Source organism: Nerophis lumbriciformis, linkage group LG18 (genome assembly GCF_033978685.3).
Source record: "Nerophis lumbriciformis linkage group LG18, RoL_Nlum_v2.1, whole genome shotgun sequence".
Lineage (NCBI taxonomy): Eukaryota > Metazoa > Chordata > Actinopteri > Syngnathiformes > Syngnathidae > Nerophis > Nerophis lumbriciformis.
The window spans coordinates 31,928,193-31,952,759 of NC_084565.2; the positions used below are offsets into that span (position 1 = coordinate 31,928,193).

The 24,567-nt window shown below is 40.3% G+C and overlaps 1 protein-coding gene across 1 annotated transcript in view; it reads right to left on the reverse strand.

Annotated features, from left to right (window-relative positions):
- The window catches only part of scfd2 (sec1 family domain containing 2), a 371,555-nt gene that overhangs the window by 346,400 nt on the left and 588 nt on the right, over positions 1 to 24,567 (reverse strand). The window contains exons 2-3 of the mRNA XM_061978092.1: positions 19,541 to 20,135; positions 18,441 to 18,609 (exon numbers count right to left, since the gene is read on the reverse strand). Of these exons, the coding sequence (XP_061834076.1) occupies positions 18,441 to 18,609; positions 19,541 to 20,135 (764 nt within the window). The remainder of the gene's footprint in view (positions 1 to 18,440; positions 18,610 to 19,540; positions 20,136 to 24,567) is intronic.

The window sequence follows — 24,567 nt, forward strand, 5'->3', positions numbered from 1 at the left end:
CTGCATGCGTGTGGCCCCTCTGCGTGCGAAGAGAGGCCACACGTTGCTATAAGTTTATCCTTGAAATTATAAGGTTAAATGTCGGTGTATGACTACCAAATAATGACAATAGAAATGATGAAGTCATATAAATGATCAGTAAGTCATGGTGTTAGAATAAATTCTGAACAAAATCTATGCTAAAAACTATTTTAATTGAATAGTATCTTTTTTTATTTTACAAAATGAACCACATTACCTAAGAAGTAAATGTATCTTGGCCATTTTCCCAAATGGATTGGATTTTGATCCCTAAGGTTCTAAATCGATTAATCTCGATTTGATGTGAGCTACGTGTCTCAAATCTGTTACAAAAAACAAATGTACTTAGTTTTTTCTTATTACCATAACAACTTTGGACACTTTAAACATTATTAACAATCACACAAGTGCAGTTTTGAAACAAGAAATGAATACAAAGTATGCCCTGTGAATCAATATTGCACAATTTAAAATATATTGATCCATTACATTATTTTCATTCAGCCCTACTAAGGACACCCACACCCCAATGTAAAAACTGAGGCACATACACTATATTGCCAAAAGTATTTGGTCACCTGCCTTGACAAGGCCAAGCCCAAAAAACAACCCCACACCATAATTCCTCCTCCACCAAATTTCACACTCGGCACAATGCAGTGCGAAATGTACCGTTTTCCTGGCAACCTCCAAATCCAGACTCGTCCATCAGATTTCGAGATGGAAAAGTGTGATTCATCACTCCAGAGAACGCATCTCCACTGCTCTAGAGTCTAGTGGTGACGTGCTTTACACCACTGCATCCGACGTATTGCATTGGACTTGGTGATGTATAGCTTAGATGCAGCTGCCCGGCCATGGAAACCCATTCCATGAAGCTCTCTGCGTACTGTACGTGGGCTAATTGGAAGGTCACATAAAGTTTGGAGCAGAAAGTTGGCGACCTCTTTACACTATGCGCTTCAACTATCGCTGACCCCTCTCTGTCAGTTTACGTGGCCTACCACTTCGTGGCTGAGTTGCTGTTGTTCCCAAACTCTTCCATTTTCTTATAATAAAGCCGACAGTTGACTTTGGAATATTTAGGAGCGAGGAAATTTCACGACTGGATTTGCTGCACAGGTGGCATCCTAAGAAAGTTCCACGCTGGAAATCACTTTCACAAATGTTTGTAGAAACAGTCTCCATGCCTAAGTGCCTGATTTTATACACCTGTGGCCGGGCCAAGTGATTAGGACACCTGATTCTGATCATTTGGACGGGTGGCCAAATACTTTTGGCAATATAGTGTATATCAGTTAAAAAATAGAGAAGCCAAAAGTGTGATTTAGCGATTTAAATTGTTTGATTTCTTGTAGGAAAAGTTAAGTTTAAATCAAATGAAAGGGTAAACAGCCTCACAAGACTCAATAAGTAAACAACATTTTAAGGGAAAGAAGTGCAAGAAAGCTGACTTGTTGCAGTAGGGGTTTCGAAAAGGAGGAAGTTTGAAGAGTGGGGGGGCTGTCATTTGAATTGGCTTTTTTTCTTGGTTTACCATTTCAAATAAAAGGTACCAGCATGGGCTCTTTGAAAGAGTTGGCCACGAGGATCTAAAGTGGCGGATGTTTGATCGTGTTTCTGAATAAAAGTGCACACAAGTTGAAGAGTTCTTTGTGGAAGTGCAATAAAAAAGCATGAAACAGACAAAAAAGGTTATGTTATCTCAGGCTTGAAGGGATCAAGGAGAACAAGCTGTCCAGGTGAAAGTCATCTACTTGCTTCACACATGGTGGACATCCGGATGTGAGGAGTGCATGATGGACCTTTTATATTTTCTTTATCAGCCATTGAAGACATCGCTATCGATTGAAGAATCTCTCAGAGATGAAATAAACCAAACTCTTTCAGCACGGTTAAGTCTATCTTGATAAGACGAAGGCAGGATTTTATCATTAAACTGCTCTATTAATCTTCAATTTACCACACTGAAATCTACAAACATAAAAGGAATAGCGATTAAATGCAAAAATGACTGCAAAAAAAGGAGCTCATCTATCTCGAGGAGAACAGCGCTTTGTTGTTTTAAGCACTTAAAGGTAATGCAAAAAAAGCAGGTCAAAGACCGCCCACATGACAAAAAAGCTATGCTGTTTTTAAGGACACACTGCAAAAATGCTAGTTAAAGATCCCCAATGACAGTAGAGCTTTGCTGTTTTTAAGGACCTACTGCTAAAATGCTAGTCAAAGACCCCCATGACAGAACAGCTGTGCTATTTTAAAGGATACACTGTAAAATGCTAGTCAAAGACCCCTTCCATTACAAAAGAGCTAAGCTGTTTTTAAGGACCTACTGCAAACACGCTAGTAAAAGATCCTTCATATGACAGCCTCCCTCTGCTATTTTTAAGGATATACTGCAAAAATGCTAGTCAACGACCCCCTCTACGACAGAAGAGCTATGATGTTTTTAAGGACCTACTGCAAAAATGCAAGTCAAAGACCCCCTCCACGACAAAAGAGCTATGCTATTTTAAACATACTGCAAAATGCTAGTCAAAGACTCCCTCTATGACAGAAGAGCTATGATGTTTTTAAGGACCTACGGCAAAAATGCTGGTCAAAGACCCCCTCCACGACAAAAGAGCTATGCTGTTTTTAAGGACCTACTGCAAAAGTGCGAGTCAAAGACCCCCCATGACAGAAGAGCTATGCTGTTATTAAGGACCTACTGCTAAAACGCTAGTCAAAAACCCCCCATGACAGAAGAGCTATGCTGTTCTTAAGAACCTATTGCTAAAATGATAGTCAAAGACCCCCCATGACAGAACAGCTATGTTATTTTAAACGACATACTGCAAAATGCTAGTCAAAGACTCCCCATGACAGAAGAGCTATGCTATTTTAAAGGATACACTGTAAAATGCTAGTCAAAGACCCCCTCCATTACAAAAGCGCTGTGCTGTTTTTTTAGGACCTACTGCAAACACGCTAGTAAAAGATCCTTCATATGACAGCCGCGCTCTGCTGTTTTTAAAGGACATACTGCAAAAATGCTAGTCAAAGACCCCCTCTATGACAGAAGAGCAATGTTGTTTTTAAGGACCTACTGCTAAAATGCTAGTCAAAGACCCTCTCCACGACAAAGAAGCTATGCTATTTTAAACAACATACTGCAAAATGCTAGTCAAAGACTCCCCATGACAGAAGAGCTATGCTGTTTTAAGGACATACTGCAAAAATGCTAGTCAAAGACCCCCTCTATGACAGAAGAGCTATGCTGTTTTTAAGGACCTACTGCAAAAATGCTAGTCAAAGACCCCCTCTACGACAAAAGAGCTATGCTGTTTTCAAGGACCTACTGCAAAAGTGCGAGTCAAAGACTCCCCATGACAGAAGAGCTATGCTGTTATTAAGGACCTAATGCTAAAACGCTAGTCAAAAACCCCCCATGACAGAAGAGCTATGCTGTTCTTAAGAACCTTTTGCTAAAATGCTAGTCAAAGACCCCCCATGACAGAACAGCTATGCTATTTTAAACGACATACTGCAAAATGCTAGTCAAAGACTCCCCATGACAGAAGAGCTATGCTATTTTAAAGGATACACTGTAAAATGCTAGTCAAAGACCCCCTCCATTACAAAAGCGCTATGCTGTTTTTAAGGACCTGCTGCAAACACGCTAGTAAAAGATCCTTCATATGACAGCCGCACTCTGCTGTTTTTAAAGGACATACTGCAAAAATGCTAGTCAAAGACCCCCTCTATGACAGAAGAGCTATGATGTTTTTAAGGACCTACTGCAAAAATGCTAGTCAAAGACCCCCTCCACGACAAAAGAGCTATGCTATTTTAAACATACTGCAAAATGCTAGTCAAAGACTCCCCATGACAGAAAAGCTATGCTGTTTTAAGGACATACTGCAAAAATGCTAGTCAAAGACCCCCTCTATGACAGAAGAGCTATGCTGTTTTTAAGGACCTACGGCAAAAATGCTAGTCAAAGACCCCCTCCACGACAAAAGAGCTACGCTGTTTTTAAGGACCTACTGCAAAAGTGCGAGTCAAAGACCCCCCATGACAGAAGAGCGATGCTGTTCTTAAGGACCTACTGGTAAAACGCTAGTCAAAGATCCCCCCATGACAGAAGAGCTATGCTGTTCTTAAGAACCCATTGCTAAAATGCTAGTCAAAGACCCCCCATGACAGAACAGCTATGCTATTTTAAACGACATCCTGCAAAATGCTAGTCAAAGACTCCCCATGACAGAAGAGCTATGCTATTTTAAAGGATACACTGTAAAATGCTAGTCAAAGACCCCCTCCATTACAAAAGAGCTATGCTGTTTTTAAGGACCTACTGCAAACACGCTAGTAAAAGATCCTTCATATGACAGCCGCGCTCTGCTGTTTTTAAAGGACATACTGCAAAAATGCTAGTCAAAGACCCCCTCTATGACAGAAGAGCTATGATGTTTTTAAGGACCTACTGCAAAAATGCTAGTCAAAGACCCCCTCCACGACAAAAGAGCTATGCTATTTTAAACAACATACTGCAAAATGCTAGTCAAAGACTCCCCATGACAGAAGAGCTATGCTGTGTTAAGGACATACTGCAAAAATGCTAGTCAAAGACCCCCTCTATGACAGAAGAGCTATGCTGTTTTTAAGGACCTACTGCAAAAATGCGAGTCAAAGACCCCCCATGACAGAAGAGTGATGCTGTTCTTAAGGACCTACTGGTAAAACGCTAGTCAAAGATCCCCCCATGACAGAAGAGCTATGCTGTTCTTAAGGACCTATTGCTAAAACGCTAGTCAAAGACCCCCCATGACAGAAGAACTATGCTATTTTAAAGGATACACTGTAAAATGCTAGTCAAAGACCCCCTCCATTACAAAAGAGCTATGCTGTTTTTAAGGACCTACTGCAAACATGCTAGTAAAAGATCCTTCATATGACAGCCGCGCTCTGCTGTTTTTAAGGACATACTGCAAAAATGCTAGTCAAAGACCCCCTCTATGACAGAAGAGCTATGCTGTTTTTAAGGACCTACTGCAAAAATGCAAGTCAAAAAACCCCCCATGACAGAAGAGCTATGCTGTTATTAAGGACCTACTGCTAAAACGCTAGTCAAAGACCCCCCATGACAGAAGAGCTATGCTGTTCTTAAGGACCTACTGCCAAAACGCTAGTCAAAGACCCCCCATGACAGAAGAGCTATGCTATTTTAAACAACATACTGCAAAATGCTAGTCAAAGACTCCCCATGATAGAAGAGCTATGCTATTTTAAAGGATGCACTGTAAAATGCTAGTCAAAGACCCCCTCCATTACAAAAGAGCTATGCTGTTTTTAAGGACCTACTGCAAACACGCTAGTAAAAGATCCTTCATATGACAGCCGCGCTCTGCTGTTTTTAAGGACATACTGCAAAAATGCTAGTCAAAGACCCCCTCTATGACAGAAGAGCTATGCTGTTTTTAAGGACCTACTGCAAAAATGCAAGTCAAAAACCCCCCATGACAGAAGAGCTATGCTGTTATTAAGGACCTACTGCTAACACGCTAGTCAAAGACCCCCCATGACAGAAGATCTATGCTGTTCTTAAGGACCTACTGCAAAAATGCTAGTCAAAGACCCCCTCCACGACAAAAGAGCTATGCTGTTTTTAAGGACCTACTGCAAAAGTGCGAGTCAAAGACCCCCATGACAGAAGAGCTATGCTGTTCTTAAGAACCTATTGCTAAAATGCTAGTCAAAGACCCCCCATGACAGAACAGCTATGCTATTTTAAACGACATACTGCAAAATGCTAGTCAAAGACTCCCCATGATAGAAGAGCTTTGCTGTTTTAAAGGATACACTTTAAAATGCTAGTCAAAGACCCCCTCAACGACAAAAGAGCTATGCTATTTTAAACATACTGCAAAATGCTAGTCAAAGACTCCCCATGACAGAAAAGCTATGCTATTTTAAACAACATACTGCAAAATGCTAGTCAAAGACTCCCCATGACAGAAGAGCTATGCTGTTTTAAGGACCTACTGCAAAAGTGCGAGTCAAAGACCCCCCATGACAGAAGAGCTATGCCGTTCTTAAGGACCTACTGCTAAAATGCTAGTCAAAGACCCCCCATGACAGAACAGCTATGCTATTTTAAACGACATACTGCAAAATGCTAGTCAAAGACTCCCCATTACAAAAGAGCTATGCTGTTTTTAAGGATACACTGTAAAATGCTAGTCAAAGATCTTTCATATGACAGCAGCGCTCTGCTGTTTTTAAAGGACATACTGCAAAAATGCTAGTCAAAGACCCCCTCTATGACAGAAGAGCTATGATGTTTTTAAGGACCTACTGCAAAAATGCTAGTCAAAGACCCTCTCCACGACAAAAGAGAAATGCTGTTCTTAAGGACCTACTGCAAAAGTGCGAGTCAAAGACCCCCCATGACAGAAGAGCTATGCTGTTTTTAAGGACCTACTGCCAAAATACTAGTCAAAGACCCCCCATGACAGGAGAGCTAGGCTATTTTAAACAACATACTGCAAAATGCTAGTCAAAGACTCCCCCTGACAGAAGACCTTTGCTGTTTTAAAGGATACACTGTAAAATGCTAGTCAAAGACACCCTCCATTACAAAAGAGCTATGTTGTTTTTAAGGACCTACTGCAAACACATTAGTAAAAGATCCTTCATGACAGCCGCGCTCTGCTGTTTTTAAGGACAGGCTGCAAAAATCCTAGTCAAAGACCCCCTCTATGACAGAAGAGCAATGCTGTTTTTAAGGACCTACTGCAAAAATGATATTCAAAGACCCCTTTGATGACAGTAGAGCTAATGTTATTTTTCAAAGACCTACTACAAAAACCTTAAGGAAAGATCCTCCATAAGACAGAGAAGCTATGCTGTTTTTTATGGACGTACTGCAACAATATTGGTCAAAGATCATCTGTATGACTTAACATTGCGATTGTGAATGTGCTGGAATTACATGACATGATACTTGAAATTATAGCAAGCTTTAACCAGTACTCGGCAGCTGTTTATTGTCCAAGTATAGAATGAAGTAGCAAAGCGGGTTTTTTTGCACGTCAGTGTACTCGTCTGTTATTAGCACGTGTCCACAATTCATTGCTACCCCGGCTTTTAAGTTTTTTCCACACTACCTATAGTCACATTCTGTACATGCTCTTTTTTTCTCAGGCTCATGTCGCCCATCGCAGGACAGAAATAAGTGCTATTTCTCTCCCTTGTGCTTAATGTGCCAGGCACATCTGAGTTGAGGAGATGGCAGTCTCCCAGTGTTTTCTCATGGCAGGGTGCGGTCGGATACGCAGAACCAAATCTCCACCTTGGCCACCCATGCTCACATCTACACACACGCTCCCACCACAGAATCAAGGTCCGAGGAGCCAGGTTCAGTCTGGGATGGATGGAAACTCGGTGCCCTCTTCCAATGGAATTCAGACGCACCACACAGGATGAAAAGGGGCTTGGCGGCCAAGCACAGCACAGCACAGACTGACGGGAAGGTAGCTGGCCACAACTTTCACTCAACTTTGCACATTCAACTCTGGATTTATTCAATGTCACAAGTGTGGGGTAACACACAGAAGAAAAAAACCCACACAGGAAAAGGTGTGCGGAGACTCCACGGCACCATTATCCAGAACCACACGTCAAACCTGGGTTGCGGGATCCTAACAATCCCCCGCCGGGTTACGAAAAACAATTTTACGGTAATTGCAAAGTAAGCGTGGGTGTCATGCTGCCGGAGCTACAACCAACAACCACCCACGGAGTGTTTTGTACACCCTAATCTACACTAATAACCTGGAATCAACTAAAGAAATATCATGCTACTGAAAAGGTTCCAATTATCATGCAGCTAACATTTAAAGGTTTGAGCTGCTCTTTGTTTTAAAAAAACGGTTTAAAAATAACTTTAAAAAATCATATGGGTGTCAACACGCAGTGGGAAACGCCTCACCGGGAATCTAAACCGAAGACATGCGGCCTGGTTTGATGATGCGTGCAATGTTTTTTTTCCCTGCAGAATATGCAATAAAGAGAACTCAATAAAGTGCAGACCTCCACCCACCTAATTTAGTGGATAATGTAATACTTTACATAATGTCACTTTCTGATGACTAATGTTGTTTTATTAAAATGGCTACATGGCAAATTACTTCATAAAAACACACAACAAACCAATGGAGACATTTTTCACCTCAATGCACCACAGCTCCCAGGTCTTGGCAGCACTTGTGCAGCCAAATCAAATCAAATCAAATCAACTTTATTTATAAAGCACATTTAAAATTTATCACAGGGGTAGCCAAAGTGCTGTACAATGGACAGGTTAAAAGATCAAACGAGTACCGAGCAAACACAACACAACACAAACAGAACACGATAAAAAATAAATAAATAGAATAGAATAAATAAAAACATAAAAACATAAAAACAGGTTCACAGCAGGTGTATTATGGGGCGCCATTGCAGGATGGATATCACTCAGTGTTAAAAGCCATGGAATAAAAGTATGTTTTTAAGAGAGATTTAAAAACAGGAAGAGAGGAGGCTTGTCTAACACTCGGGGGTAGGTCGTTCCAGAGCTTGGGAGCAGCAACGGCGAAAGCTCTGTCACCTCTAAGCTTCAGCCTTGTGTCAGGGACCGTCAGTAGCAGCTGATCGGCTGATCTTAAGGATCGGGTGGGGCAGTAAGGCTGAAGGAGGTCTGAGAGATAGGTTGGCGCGAGGTTGTTTAGACATTTAAAAACAAATAAAAGGAGTTTAAAATGTATTCAATAACGCACAGGGAGCCAGTGAAGGGACGCTAAAAGACCGTGCAGACTAGAACCAGGAGATTCACTAGTGTGGTAAGGCCCTATGATTTCCACTTTAACGGAATCGTGGACAGAATCACAGAATTAGTCAATTTAAAACAGAATTGACTGTTAAATGTGGAATCTCACAAAAAAGGGTGTAAATGTGACTGAAATGATGTCATCATGAGAAGAAGGATCGATTGTCTGGGGAAATCAATCATCGTCAAGCAGTGCACTTCCATCTTTCACAATAATAGAGTTGTGCGCAACATTTTGTCTGACTGCCTAACAAAATAAAGGTTTAAAACTAAAGTCCCTTACATACCGTATTTTTCGGACTATAAGTCGCTCCGGAGTATACGTCGCACCGGCCGAAAATGCACAATAAAGAAGGTAAAAAACATATATACGTCGCACTGGAGTATAAGTCGCATTTTTGGGGGAAATTTATTTGATAAAATCCAACACCAAGAATAGACATTTGAAAGGCAAATTAAAATAAATAAAGAATAGTGAACAACAGGCTGAATAAGTGTACGTTATATGAGGCATAAATAACCAACTAGTATGTTACGCAACACATCATGGCAAGAGTCATTCAAATAACTAACATATAGAACATGCTATACGTTTACCAAACAATCTGTCACTCCCGATCGCTAAATCCGATCAAATCTTCCTCCCCGGTGTCGCCTCTGGTATGTCCTTTCTTTCTGCTGCTCGATCGCCGTTCTCTGCAGCATATTTCACTACGTCCAGCTTGTAATCTGCAGTATATGATTTCCTTTTCGGTGCCATTTTAGTTCAGTCCTTCTCAGTTTTTATAAGTTACCGCCAATGTTGATGTGATCCATTTTAATAGCTACGGCAGTAGCGTATAGCATATAGCAGTTAGCATACCATGACCCACAATGCACTTCTGCCATGACCCTCCCCCGCCAAATTCTTATTGGTTGACGTGTGAGTGACGATTGCTGACGTGTGTGTGACGATGGCTGCCATTTGCTTCGTCTCTTACGCGAAGGAGCTAAATAATATTATTTGATATTTTACGGTAATGTGTTAATAATTTCCCACATAAGTCGCTCCGGAGTATACAGTATGTCGCACCCACGGCCAAACTATGAAAAAAATTGCGACTTATAGTCCGAAAAATACGGTATACACTTAGTACTTAAAGAAGTTCTTGGTATTTTAAGTCAAAGCATCATCATTTTGTAACAAAAATGATGATGCTTTCCCTTAAAATTCTGGTCAAAACTGTATAATGATGTATTGAATTCACCAATAAATTTTTGCATTTAATTACCGTATTTTTCGGACTATAAATCGCCCCCGAGTATAAGTCGCACCGGCCAAAAACGCATAATAAAGAAGGAAAAAAACATAAGTCACACTGGAGTATAAGTCGCATTTTTTGGGGAAATGTATTTGATAAAACCCAACACCAAGAATAGACATTTGAAAGGCAATTTAAAATAAATAAAGAATAGTGAACAACAGGCTGAATAAGTGTACGTTATATGACGCATAAATAATCAACTGAGAACGTGCCTGGTATGTTAACGTAACATATTATGGTAAGAGTCATTCAAATAACTATAACATATAGAACATGCTATATGTTTAAAAAACAATCTGTCACTCCTAATCGCTAAATCCCATGAAATATTATACGTCTAGTCTCTTACGTGAATGAGCTAAATAATATTATTTGATATTTTACGTTAATGTGTTAATTTCACATATAAGTCGCTCCTGAGTATAAGTCGCACCCCCGGCCAAACTATGAAAAAAACTGTGACTTATAGTCCGAAAAATACGTGTATGACAAATTCTTTATAAAACAAAAATCATACGCTATGGTGGTAAAATTAGTATGAAAGGTTAAAAAATTCTAAACCATTTAAACTGGAAAAAAATTGGAATTTGGGGGGAAAAAAATATAAAACGGGTTAATAGGGCCCAAGTATAGCACCTATAAAACAATAATGGCCGAGTGTTGAGTTTTGTTCATTGTATCATAATCGTAAAGTAATCATAATCTATAATAATAATAATTTCATTAACCATTTTAAAGGATATAAACTTTTATTTATCAATACTGTACAAATATTCACATTGTACTGCAATTGGAAAGTAAATAACTGATATTCTAAATACATAAACAAACAAAAAAAGTGGACTCTTATTTCTGTAAGCAAAAATTAAACTTAAATAAATATTGAACATCTTAAAGTACCAGTAGAATGGGAAAAACAAGTTGACTTTATATACTTAATTGTGTTTCATTTTATCCATTAAACCATATCCAATTGTGTTTACAATCCACAAGGTATGTGAAAATACCGTCTAAACATCACAAAAATCTATAAATTCAGTCGGCCGTTTTGAATATTCTACCTCACTGGAGGAACACTTCAGCCCTTTGACCATGTTATCAGATCAGTCATACTGGAAATACGCAAAAATTGGAAAAAGATGTGTTGTTCATCATTCACAATCCTTATCTAAGACAAGAACACATATGCTTGGCTTTTTTTATGTATTCGAAATTGTAAATAAATAGCTAACAACTGAGTCAACAGATCGAGAGTCATCTATTGCGGCCATAAGACCTTCTAAAAAACATCCGAAAACTGCCAACAATACTCCATTTACATGTCATCCCCTGAAATTTAACCAAATAAGAGTGATATTGTTATTATAAGCGCCAACGAAGACGGCCTATTTTAGCGGCATATTGATAGCAGTGAGCTAATGCTAGCTTACACTGCTATTATTGATTGACACAATGAACCAGCGGCTACTTCTGCGTTGTATGAAACTTGCTAAAAGTAAATTCTAGATTATAAATTCAAGCATCTCTCAATTGGTAGTAAACAAATGTGGCCATGGACTGACAGGCTGGTCGACTTTGACATCCCAGATGGCAAAAAAGGAGTTGCGTTTGAATCTTCATCTAAACGGAATTATGTAAGCGTCCCGTCGGTCAGCATCCCGGCGAGAGTGGAAATTGTACAGTGAGTGTTTGTATACATGAACAATAACAAGATCTGATAGCTCAGTTACAGCTCATTTTTATTACCGTACCTATTCTGTGTTATATATTTTTATGTTGCACGATTGTACGAAGAAAAATTCCTAGTTTGTGAACCCGTTCTCAAACTTATTCTGATTCTGATTCTGGTTATTGTTAGTTTGTATGTTTAGCACGTAGCCATAGCAATGCTGCTGATGCTATAGTGTTTAAATAAAGCTGCATCCGTTCTGCACTAGGCTTCTAAAACCTATTGCCCATCTTCTTTGTGTTCTGGCTAAAAAATATAAGGATTTAGATCATAATTTTCCTAAACTAATTGTTGTTGGCTCTCACAAAGTTGGTTTGATTAGCATTGTTGTTGATGGGGAGGGATCTGTGGTTCCAAACCCTCATGACTCTCAAAATGGCTCAAGAATCGCTGAGATTGATATTATTTTGATCATATTCATTTACTTGCACACTTTGGAAGTCTTTTGGTGTCATAAATCGGATATATATGATAATAGCTTCAATATACAGAGGCAACTTGTTGTTCCACTCTACTGGTACTTTAAAGGGCATTTTTTTCCCCCATTTGGAAAAACTAGGTCGGATTCTCGCTCGCTCGTTCGTCTGTATTGATAATCTCATATTGCCAATTCGGTTTGAAGATGGTATATTCCCACAACAGGTCAATTGGCTTTGTAATCATATTTTGCTTCTTAATTTTTTAATTACTTTGTGGAACTTCTCACTAGCAAGTCGTGAGACTCTCTGCCTGTGCTTTATGTGTGTGTAAAGCTGGCGCCACGCTTTCCTCCCACTTAAAGAAAAATTGTGGATGACTGAAAAGAGGGCTCACTGCGTTCAGTTAATTCTACTGCTAAATAAACACGCTCAGGTGCTGAGAGCGATGCACAGAGTGAGACCTCTTTCTCCCGGTTTGAAGCTAGGAAGAAATGTGAGGCTCAACAATTCTGATTGGCGAACATGGCTGTCACTCAAATGGAGACAAAAGAACAACAAAAACACAGCCTTCTGCAGTTAAGTGTCTATTCGATGTCTATTAATATATATACTGCAACAAAAGCTGACTACTTTTAAGTGTATCCAAGCTTACTTTCAATTTTATTGTCATTTTATGCCAAAGTTTTGTCATAAAGTGGAGATAAAATGTTTCTTTGGACATACCCCAACACAACAAAGCAGGAAACAAACAACTATGTTTGGACGCGAACGTTCAAACGAGGCGTAAACATGTCCTGCTGCTTGGCAGTTGGCACCAACAACATCAACGACATTGTCTTGAACACAGAGCACTTAAAAAAAAAAGGCACTTCAGCAAATTGGGAAGTCTGCCTTTCTTTGCGGCCCAAACATCTGTGATGAGCCTGGACTGGGCCATCTGCTCTCAAAAAAACAACAACAAAAAAAGAACAGGCAATCACATTCCGGCTGATCACTCATTATGGCTGCATATACCACACAGACATTTTATATCATTTCCTGCAACACGTCTTTCGTCTTTTTTAGTGCAAGCATCTGCTTAAAGTTGGATTGTCAATCATCAAATTAGCATGCAGGCTAATGCTAATGCTGCATTAAAGACTGCTGGAGTGTAGGAAGTAGTGCTGCACAATTAATCAACATCAAATCAACTTCGAGGTTTTAAGTAGTGCGATAAATAACCGCGAATGGCTAAGGTTGTTAGTATAGTTGAGCCTTGTGTTTGTTCGTCTCTCACTTTAAACAGGAAGTAAGAGGTCTCACTCTGTGCATCGCTCTCAGCACAGTATAATTAACTGAACGCAGTGAGCCCACTCTTCAGTCATTCACCATTAGCGGAGCGCCAGTTTCACAAACACAGGGAGCACGTACAGAGATCCTTGCCACTTGCAACTGACCAGTGTGCTGCAAAGTAACAGAAGTTAGGAGGAAAACAATTTTTATTACAAAGCCAAACGTCCCGTTTTTTAATATATTTCAGCTTCAAATTGGATGGGCGATATACGCCGGTTAATACGGACGAACGAGAGAGAATGCCGCGATCACCTGACAGCAATAAACAAAAAGACAACCCAAACTCGTTTTTCCAACTGGGAAAAAAAATTTACTATGCAATTACAGTACAATGTAAAAAAAAATACTGATTAGTGGCCTTGTGGTTGGAGTGTCCACCGAGATCGGTAGGTTGTGAGTTCAAACCACGGCCGAGTCATACCAAAGACTATAAAAATGGGACCCATTACCTCCCTGCTTGGCACTCAGCATCAAGGGTTGGAATTGGGGGTTAAATCACCAAAATGATTCTCGAGCGCGGCCACCGATGCTGCTCACTGCTCCCCTCACCTCCCAGGGGGTGGAACAAGGGGATGGGTCAAATGCAGAGAGTCATTTCACCACACCTAGTGTGTGTGCGTGTGACTATTAGTGGTACTTTAACGTTAATGTTAAAAATGTCTACATAGAAAATAAAAGTTTATATCCTTTGAAATAGTTACTTGCATATTATTACATATTACAATAGCTTTACATTATAATCAATGTATATCATTTTTTCATGGTTATTTCTTAAGTTTAAGAGCATGATGTAGACAAAAGCTTTGAGTCTGCAAAAAGCTAAATATTTTTTAAAGTCAATTATTGCATATTGTTCTAATGTGTGGCACTTTGAGACAAGAATATGTTGTTTGACAGTGTAAAAGTAACTTGTCTTCCTTCCCTGGTTTTATGCATTTTTGTGTGTAAAATATAAATATCGCAAATCGCAATTGTGCAGTGAAAAATTGCAATTTGTTTTTATCTCAATATCATGCAGACCAGGTAGGAAGTATCCCACTTGGAGGTTACCAGGTTCAAATTCAAAACGTTCCGGTCCGACATGAATAATAAAAACATGGCTTACCCAATATGTTAATACAGTCAGGCTCCGCAATGATAAACACTCGCCCCCACAGTGTGGTGTTTATCAGAGGCGACCTCCAACATTTGGAAGTAGAAACAGCCGTGACCTCAACCCAACTTGTTGGATCAACTTGAACATGATGTTTGTGCTAGAATGACCAAATGAACCACGTTGGATAGCTCCTGGTTGAGGTGTGGAGTTCCGCCCCAAAGCAGTGTGTGACCAGCATTGAGAGGAGTGCGAGGGTGTTTTGGCATGTTCATTTGTAAAATTACCAATATCCCCTTGTCATTAATTATTTCAATTATCTGAGCCACCAAAGAACATATAAACAGTCAACAGCAGCCCAGAATAAGTCATTTCTGAAGAGGCACTATGTATTTTTTTAACTCGTTGCAAAATTTGAGACCACAGTGGATATTTGCTTTTGCACCTGGAGATTAATTGCATAGAGGTGGGAACCAGGGAAGACTTCAAAACATAGCCTGTGGCTAAATATAGACTTTTCCACCATGTTCATGGTGCATTATGGACAGACATACTCACACTAATAATAAATATGAATGTAAAAAAAATGGTCTGTTTCATTGCAATGTAGTTCTTCACTTATTTTGTGTTATTTCCCACTAAATTCTCAAGAACTGACCATTGCAAAACAGGACTTTCGATATGTGTTTTTGAAGTACTGTATATGTCGGACTATAAAGCGCACTTAAAATCCTTTAATTTTCTCAAAAATTTACAGTGCGCCTTATAACCCGGTTTGCCTAATGTACGGAATAATTCTGGTTGTGCTTACCAATCTCGAAGCAATTTTAATGGTACATGGTGTAATGATAGGTGTGACCAGTAGATACTAGTCACACATAAGAGATACGTGTGGACTGCAATATAATGCCAGTAAACACCAAAACTTTAAATGTTCCCTTGAAAATAAAGAACATTACACATGGCGTTCAAAAATCTGTCAAAATGTTTTAGTATGACTTTGAAGTCGCACCGCTTGATAGATTGTCGGCCCATTACGGCTACCGTAGTCAGACTTTTCTTACCTTCTGGTACCTGCTGATGTGTATTTGAGATCTGCATAAGTCCTGAAAATTTGCGCAAGCCCGCCACTGTAGTCTGTGCCGATACCGTAGTCGATAAGCTTCTTCTTTTTCACTATCTTCTTGTTATGGGGCATTCACCCTCTGCTGTTGCCATTTCTAATATAAAGTAGTGTAAAGTTCTGACTTATATCTCGCTATGGAAGCTCTAAAAACTACCGATGTAGTGAGTTTACCTAATTCACCCACGGAACTTTAGTTATTAGAGAGTTCTGGTCGGATGTTTTTTCACGGGACACATTTCCGGCGTTGTTGTTGCACTAGTGAGCCACGGATGAGATTCTGTTCCGTTGTTGATTTAAGTAAAGTCTGAATGTCATTAAAACAATTAGCTCCATCATTTGACACTTCTTCCACTCCCGTCCTTGCACACTACAACAAAGATATCCTAGAGCTGTAATTGCCCTAAACTCTGCACTTACCTGAACACTCACCACTTTATAAACTTGCTTAAAGGCCTACTGAAATGCAATTTTCTTATTTAAACGGGGATAGCAGGTCCATTCTATGTGTCATACTTGATCATTTCGCGATATTGCCATATTTTTGCTGAAAGGATTTAGTAGAGAACATCGACGATAAAGTTCGCAACTTTTGGTCGCTGATAAAAAAGCCTTGCCTGTACCGGAAGTAGCAGACGAGTAGCGTGACGTCACAGGTTGTGGAGCTCCTCACATCTGCACATTGTTTACAATCATGGCCACCAGCAGCGAGAGCGATTCGGACCGAGAAAGCGACGATTTCCCCATTAATTTGAGCGAGTATGAAAGATTCGTGGATGAGGAAAGTGAGAGTGAAGGACTAGAGGGCAGTGGGAGCGATTCATATCGGGAAGATGCTGTGAGAGGCGGGTGGTACCTGATATTCAGCTGGGAATGACTAAAACAGTAAATAAACACAATACATATATATACTCTATTAGCCACAACACAACCAGGCTTATATTTAATATGCCACAAATTAATACCGCATAACAAACACCGCCCCCCTCCCGTCCATATAACCCACCAATACAACTCAAACACCTGCACAACACACTCAATCCCACAGTCCCAAGTACCGTTCACCTCCCCAAAGTTCATACAGCACATATATTTCCCCAAAGTTACGTACGTGACATGCACATAGCGGCACGCACGTACAGGCAAGCGATCAAATGTTTGGAAGCCGCAACTGCATGCGTACTCACGGTACCGCGTCTGCGTATCCAACTCAAAGTCCTCCTGGTAAGAGTCTCTGTTGTCCCAGTTCTCCACAGGCCAATGGTAAAGCTTGACTGTCATCTTTCGGGAATGTAAACAATGAAACACCGGCTGTGTTTGTGTTGCTGCAGTCGGCCGCAATACACCGCTTCCCACCTACTTCTACTAGTTCTTCTTTGCTGTCTCCATTGTTCATTGAACAAATTGCAAAAGATTCACCAACACAGATGTCCAGAATACTGTGGAATTTTGCGATGAAAACAGACGACTTAATAGCTGGCCACCATGCTGTCCCAAAATGTCCTCTACAATTCGTGATGTCACACGCTGACGTCATCATACCGAGACGTTTTCAGCAGGATATTTCGCGCGAAATTTAAGATTGCACTTCAGTAAGCTAACCCGGCCGTATTGGCATGTGTTGCAATGTTAAGATTTCATCATTGATATATAAACTATCAGACTGCGTGGTCGGTAGTAGTGGGTTTCAGTAGGCCTTTAACTCTGATAGAGATCTGCTGTGCAATATGTTTTTTAAATTTTTTATTATGTTTTTAAAATTGTTATTATTGTTTGTTGTTTTAGAGTATTTTATGTAGGTTGGTTTAAAAGCACTGAGCTGGACTGCTGTTCAATTTCGTTGTTTCCATACAGTGACAATAAAGGTATTCTGATTCTGAGAAGACGCTGTCGAAGGTGAGCCACGTAAATAAGACCGCCCAAAAAACGGCACATCCTGAAGCGACTGTCAGAAAACGACTTGAAGATGGTCTGTAAAACATAATCTATGCAACATTTTGACCAAAGAACCACCATTACATGTTATGTAGACCAGAAGGAAGTGTTTTCTATTTAGAAAAAAATCATAATATGACCCCTTTAATGCACCTTTTATATGAAAAAAAGACCTGAATAGACGCGCTCATCGGCAGTACGCCTTATAATCCGGTGCGCCCTATGGTCCAGAAAATACGGTACGTCAACATGCCTTCCAGGGGATGAATTTATATTTTTGAAAAAAGCCACTGAACGTCGTCTCAGTCAGTCTCCCTGAGACCACTTGAAAGCGCAAGGTGGGAATGGAACAATTGATGTCGGACTAATCCCCGTGCCATGTACAACAAGCCCACTAACATGTGTGTCTGCACAGCTTGACTCAACCATTGGCACCTCGTGGCGGTCATGTGCCCTGCAGACCCCCCCCCCCTCAGTGTGTTAAGTGTGTGTTAGTGCATGTGCCCTAAAGTGGAACTAAATCTCACAAATGACTGCATGTGTGGTTGTAAGTTAGGTCACACGAGTGCAACTATTCTTAGATTGGTTTATTATTTAATGCGTTGGTATGCTTTACTGAGGTGTACTTACTGACTCTGTGCGAGGCAGCCCGGCGCCACACTGGTCTGCGAATGAGGACTGATCTGCACACTGGTCAGCTCCCGCATGTCCACCTGGACGTCGGTCACGTGACCCGGCAAGGGTTTCAGCACCGTCAGAATCTTCTCTACTATGTTGTCGCCATGGTGACCAACAGCTCCTGGGTATAAAAAAATTAGAAGAGTTGCAACTAATTAGTATTTTTTTTATTTTGACTGTGGTGTCGTGCCGATTAAGATTGTCCTCGCAACAAACTGAATAAAGTATACTTGTTAATATGTTAACGTTAAAAGTATAAATATTTTCCAAATAATTATTGTAAAATAGGAAATGTACTATTTTTAACAATGTAAATAAAATACTGAGAAAAGTATAAATAATATTGTAAAACACTAAAAATTTACATAATATTATTAATATTGTTTGATATTTAAATATAATAGTTTTGTAAAATATTAAAAACATATTTTACATAATATTGTAAATACTGGCATTATAAAGGGAACAGTAAATAACAAGTAGGTAATATATTGTTAAAAAAAAAAAAAAGTACAATATTAATATATTACATTAAATACAGAATTGTTATCCAAGTATTATATACAGTATCTAATACAGATTATTGTTTATAATGTGAAATTCAGACCCTTGTTTGTGTTTGAGAAGCCTTATGGGCATGACTGACATTATATATATTTTTTCCCCCATTGGCCAATGGGACAGTTAAGATTGAGGCTCATTAAGTTTGCCTAGCAACAAGTAATTGTAAAAACATGTGGCCAGGAAAAATAATATGAACAGTTCTATTGATCTATATAGGATCATTTCACTTTTCAAAATGTAAAATGAATAAAACATCTATCCATTTTCTACCGCTTGTCCCGTTCGGGGTTGCTGGGGTGCTGGAGCCTATCCCAGCTGCAGAAGGCGGGTTACACCTTGGACAAGTCACCACCTCATCGCAGGTCCAACACATGTTTCAACCATTTTTAACATTTTAAAAAGGGGCACTTAAATAAATATAATAATAGAAAAAAAACATCAAACAGTAAAACTGAGTAGAGTAGTTTTCCTGTTTCCTAGAAACACACCTGTGAGGTCCAGGGTTCTGTCCACAAAGATGATGGAGGCTTTATTGGGGGCAGTCTTCCTGCGGTTTTTAGCCTGGGGATGACCGGACAGTTCTCCTGCTATGAGGCGACTCATGGGGCCCACAGCGAAGCTCTCCTCTCTGGTTCCTGTGGCCTCGAACATGCCGTTCAATGCCTCCGCCAGCGACTTGATTTCAATCTGCAGCTCGGCAGGCAGCGAGGGGACGTCCACATCCTGCAGGCTCCCAAACCGCTTTTTCTCAGGACGCTTGGCGTTGATGGCGCGCAGGTCGGAAGGCAGCAACGGGAAAAGCTGCGCGTACGCCGGCGCCAACAGCAGCTGCTGGGACACGGGGGCGAAGGTCAGAGGCACGTGCATGACCTCGGCCGTGTAGTTCATGTCGCCCATCCACTCGCACAGCTTTTCCTCGAACTGCTCGAAGACAGGTGACCCGTCCACGTCGGCCGTGACGTTGTTGGCGAGCAGGTGCAGCGAGTGGGACACAGTGGTGACCACCACGCAGTACTGCAGGTGGCTGAGGGAGATGATGTCCTTGATGGTGTCCACGGTGCGCCCCTTCAGCAAAGAGCTCACCTAAGGTTGCAAAATAGCATTCATTTTCAGAAAAAAGCTCATTTTGATCACAATCAAACATAATTTGGGTATAGAAACATACTAAACATGTAGTTTTGCCATAAGAATGAAGAGATGTATGCGGATATTTACGTACTGTATTTTCCGGACTATAAGACGCACTTAAAATACTTTGTTTTCTCAAAGCTCGACAGTGCGCCTTATAACCCAGTGCGCCTAATGTACGGAATAATTCTGGTTTTGCTTACCGACTTTGAAGCAATTTTATTTGGTACATGGTGTAATGATAAGTGTGACAAGTAGATGGCAGTCAAACATACGATATATGTGTAGACTGCACTATGATGGCAATATGACTCAAGTAAACAACACCAACATTTTATATGTTTCATTGAAAATATCGAACATTACACACGGCGCTCAAAAATCTATCAAAATATTTTAGTACGACTTTGGTAAGCTATGAAGCCACACCGCTTGATGTGCTTCAACAAATGGGTATTATTTTGGTGTGTGTATAAGGTAAGACATTATCTGGCGTATTGTTTCGCAATATTATGCAAAAGCAACTTTTCTTACCTTCTGGTACCTGCTGATCTGTATTTGGGATCTGCAAAAATTGCGCGCATCCGCTTTTGCAATCTGTGCCGACACCGTAGTCGATAAGTTTCTTCTTTTTCTCTATCTTCTTGTTATGGGACATTCATCCTCCACTGTTGCCATTTCTAATATAAAGTAGTGTAAACTTCTTACCTATATCTGTCAGTAAACTCGCCATGAAAGCGCTAAAACATACCGGTGTAGTGAGTTTACATTATTCACCCAAGGAACTTTAGTTATTAGAGAGTTCTGGTCGGACGGTTTTTGTTGTTGTTGTTGTTTCCGGATGAGGAGATACTGCTCCGTTATCGATTTAAGTAAAGTCTGAATGTCATTAAAACAGTTAGCGCCATCTTCTGACACTTCTTGCACTCCCCTCCTAGCACGCTACACCGCTACAACAAAGATGACGGGGAGAAGACGCTGCCGAAGGTGAGCCACGTAAATAAGACCAACCACAAAATGGCACATTCGGATGAGACTGTCAGAAAGCGGCTTGAAGATGATCTGTAAAACATCCTCTATGCAACATTTTGACCAAAGAACCACCATTACATGTTATGCAGACCAAAAGGGAGTAATTTCAGTTTATAAAAACATTATGATAATATGACTCCTTTAATGCGCCCTATATATGAAAAAAAATCAAAAATACACCATTCATCACCAGTGCGCCTCATAATCCGGTGCGCCCTATGGTCCGGAAAATACGGTACATACACAAGCCGTGGGGACAACATCAGATCCTGATAATACTACAGTACATATTCTATATTTAATAGAGCTTCAGCTGCTTGTTTGTTGTTCAAACAGCCTATTAGGTGTGGCTGTTAAATGTCAATGCAGCAATATATCAGTTTATTTGAAAAAGATCGGACGGCAGAGATGTCATTTATTCAGGTTTGTTGCTGGCCAGGCCAAGCGGTGGACTAGTAAATTGAGTTGAGTTTGAGTTTATTTGGAACATGCATGCATACAACATGATACATCACAATTTCCATTTTCTCTATTCAACATGTTCGAAAAGGAGTAGGAAGAAGCAAAGTTTATTTAATCCTACCCCTTTTCCTTTACGTAGCAGTTGCTAAAACTTTTGTTCACTTCCTGTTCTCAATTTATTCACAATATACTCCATAAGTAATAACAATAAAAATAAATAAATAATAATTAGTGATACTGAAGGTCATAAGTGTTGTACGTGCGTACAAATGTTTTAAATTACATTTTTCTTTAATATTATATTTCTCCTCTTTTGTTGAGAAGAATTGTTGTATATTCTTGGGCAGCAGGTTATAGTTTGTTTGTGTATAATTTTAGCTGTTTGCAAAATCACTATGTCGTGGAATTTCAGTTTTTTTGATTCAATAAATAAAGGGTTTGTATGTTCTCTGTATCCAACATTATGTATTATTCTAACTGATCTTTTTTGTAACACCGTTAATGAATGAGGTGTACTTTTGTAGTAGGTAGGTGGGTGGAAATGTAGGTTACATACCACAGTTGGAACATCTCCGGGTGGAGTTTGCATGTCTGAGTACGACCAAGAACACCCATTCAAGGTTAATTGGACACAGTAGAACTGGAATGTCAGATGTGGGCTCTGAGCCGAGGATGTCGGTGTGGCTTGTGCAGCCCTTTGAGACACTTGTGATTTAAGGCTATATAAATACACTTTGATTGATTGATTAAGTTATGTACTTAACAAAAAAAGTGAAATAACTAAAAACATGTTTTATATTCTAGTTTCTTCAAAATAGCCACCCTTTGCTCTGGTTACTGCTTTGCACACTCTTGACATTTAGGGCTATATATATAAACTTTGATTGATGTCATTCAAACAAATGGACAATTTGTGGGACTAGAATGTCCATTGGTGTGAATGGTTGCTATCCAGACCAGTCCCCCCGGCTCCAGCTCACACATGACCTAATGAGGACATTATAGATGGACAGTTCCTGGTTCTATTCTTTGCAGCCAGTGCAACAATTCAACTAAATTGGCATTTTAACAGGTTATTCTCATCACAGTGGAACAGGGGTTTGTGCATGTGCCTCACAATACGAAGGTACTGAGTAGTCCTGAGTTCAATCCCAGGTTCAGGATCTTTCTGTGTGGAGTTTGCATGTTCTCACCGTGACTGCGTGAGTTCCCTCCGGGTACTCCGGCTTCCTCCCACCTCCGAAGACATGCACCTGGGGATAGGTTGATTGGCAACACTAAATTGGCCCTAGTGTGTGAATGTGAGTGTGAATGTTGTCTGTCTATCTGTGTTGGCCCTGCGATGAGATGGCGACTTGTCCAGGGTGTCCCCCTCCTTCCGCCCAAATGCAGCTGAGATAGGCTCCAGCACCCCCCCGCGACCCCAAAAGGGACAAGCGGTGGAAAATGGATGGATGGATTCTCATCAATAATATGTACAAACCCCGTTTCCATATGAGTTGGGAAATTGTGTTAAAAGTAAATATAAACAGGTTACAATGATTTGCAAATCCTTTTCAACCGATATTCAATTGAATGCACTACAAAGACAAGATATTTGATGTTCAAACTCAGAAACTTTTTTTTTTTTTTTTGCAAATAATAATTAACTTAGAATTTCATGGCTGCAACACGTGCCAAAGTAGTTGGGAAAGGGCATGTTTACTGCTGTGTTACATCACCTTTTCTTTTAACAACACTCAAACGATTGGGAACTGAGGAAACTAATTGTTGAAGCTTTGAAAGTGGAATTATTTCCCATTCTTGTTTTATGTAGAGCTTCAGTCGTTCAACAGTCCGGGGTCTCCGCTGTCGTATTGTACGCTTCATAATGCGCCACACATTTTCGATGGGAGACAGGTCTGGACTGCAGACGGGCCAGAAAAGTACCCGCACTCTTTTTTTACGAAGCCACGCTGTTGTAACACGTGCTGAATGTGGCTTGGCATTGTCTTGCTGAAATAAGCAGGGGCGTCCATGAAAAAGACGGCGCTTGGATGGCAGCATATGTTGTTCCAAAACCTGTATGTACCTTTCAGCATTAATGGTGCTTTCACAGATGTGTAAGTTACCCATGTCTTGGGCACTAATGCACCCCCATACCATCACAGATGCTGGCTTTTCAACTTTGCGTCGATAACAGTCTGGATGGTTCCCTTCCCCTTTGGTCTGGATGACACGATGTCGATTATTTCCAAAAACAATTTGAAATGTGGACTCGTCAGACCACAGAACACTTTTCCACTTTGCATCAGTCCATCTTAGATGATCTCGGGCCCAGAGAAGCCGGCGGCGTTTCTGGATGTTGTTGATAAATGGCTTTGCATAGTTGAGCTTTAACTTGCACTTACAGATGTAGCGACAAACTGTATTTAGTGAGAGTGGTTTTCTGAAGTGTTCCTGAGCCCATGTGGTGATATCCTTTAGAGATTGATGTCGGTTTTTGATACAGTGCCGTCTGAGGGATCGAAGGTCACGGTCATTCAATGTTGGTTTCCGGCCATGCCGCTTACGTGGAGTGATTTGTCCAGATTCTCTGAACCTTTTGATGATATTATGGACTGTAGATGTTGAAATCCCTAAATTTCTTGCAATTGCACTTTGAGAAACGTTGTTCTTAAACTGTTTGACTATTTGCTCACGCAGTTGTGGACAAAGGAGTGTACCTCGCCCCATCCTTTCTTGTGAAAGAGTATTTTTTGGGAAGCTGTTTTTATACCCAATCATGGCACCCACCTGTTCCCAATTAGCCTGCACACCTGTGGGATGTTCCAAATAAGTGTTTGATGAGCATTCCTCAACTTTATCAGTATTTATTGCCACCTTTCCAAACTTCTTTGTCACGTGTTGCTGG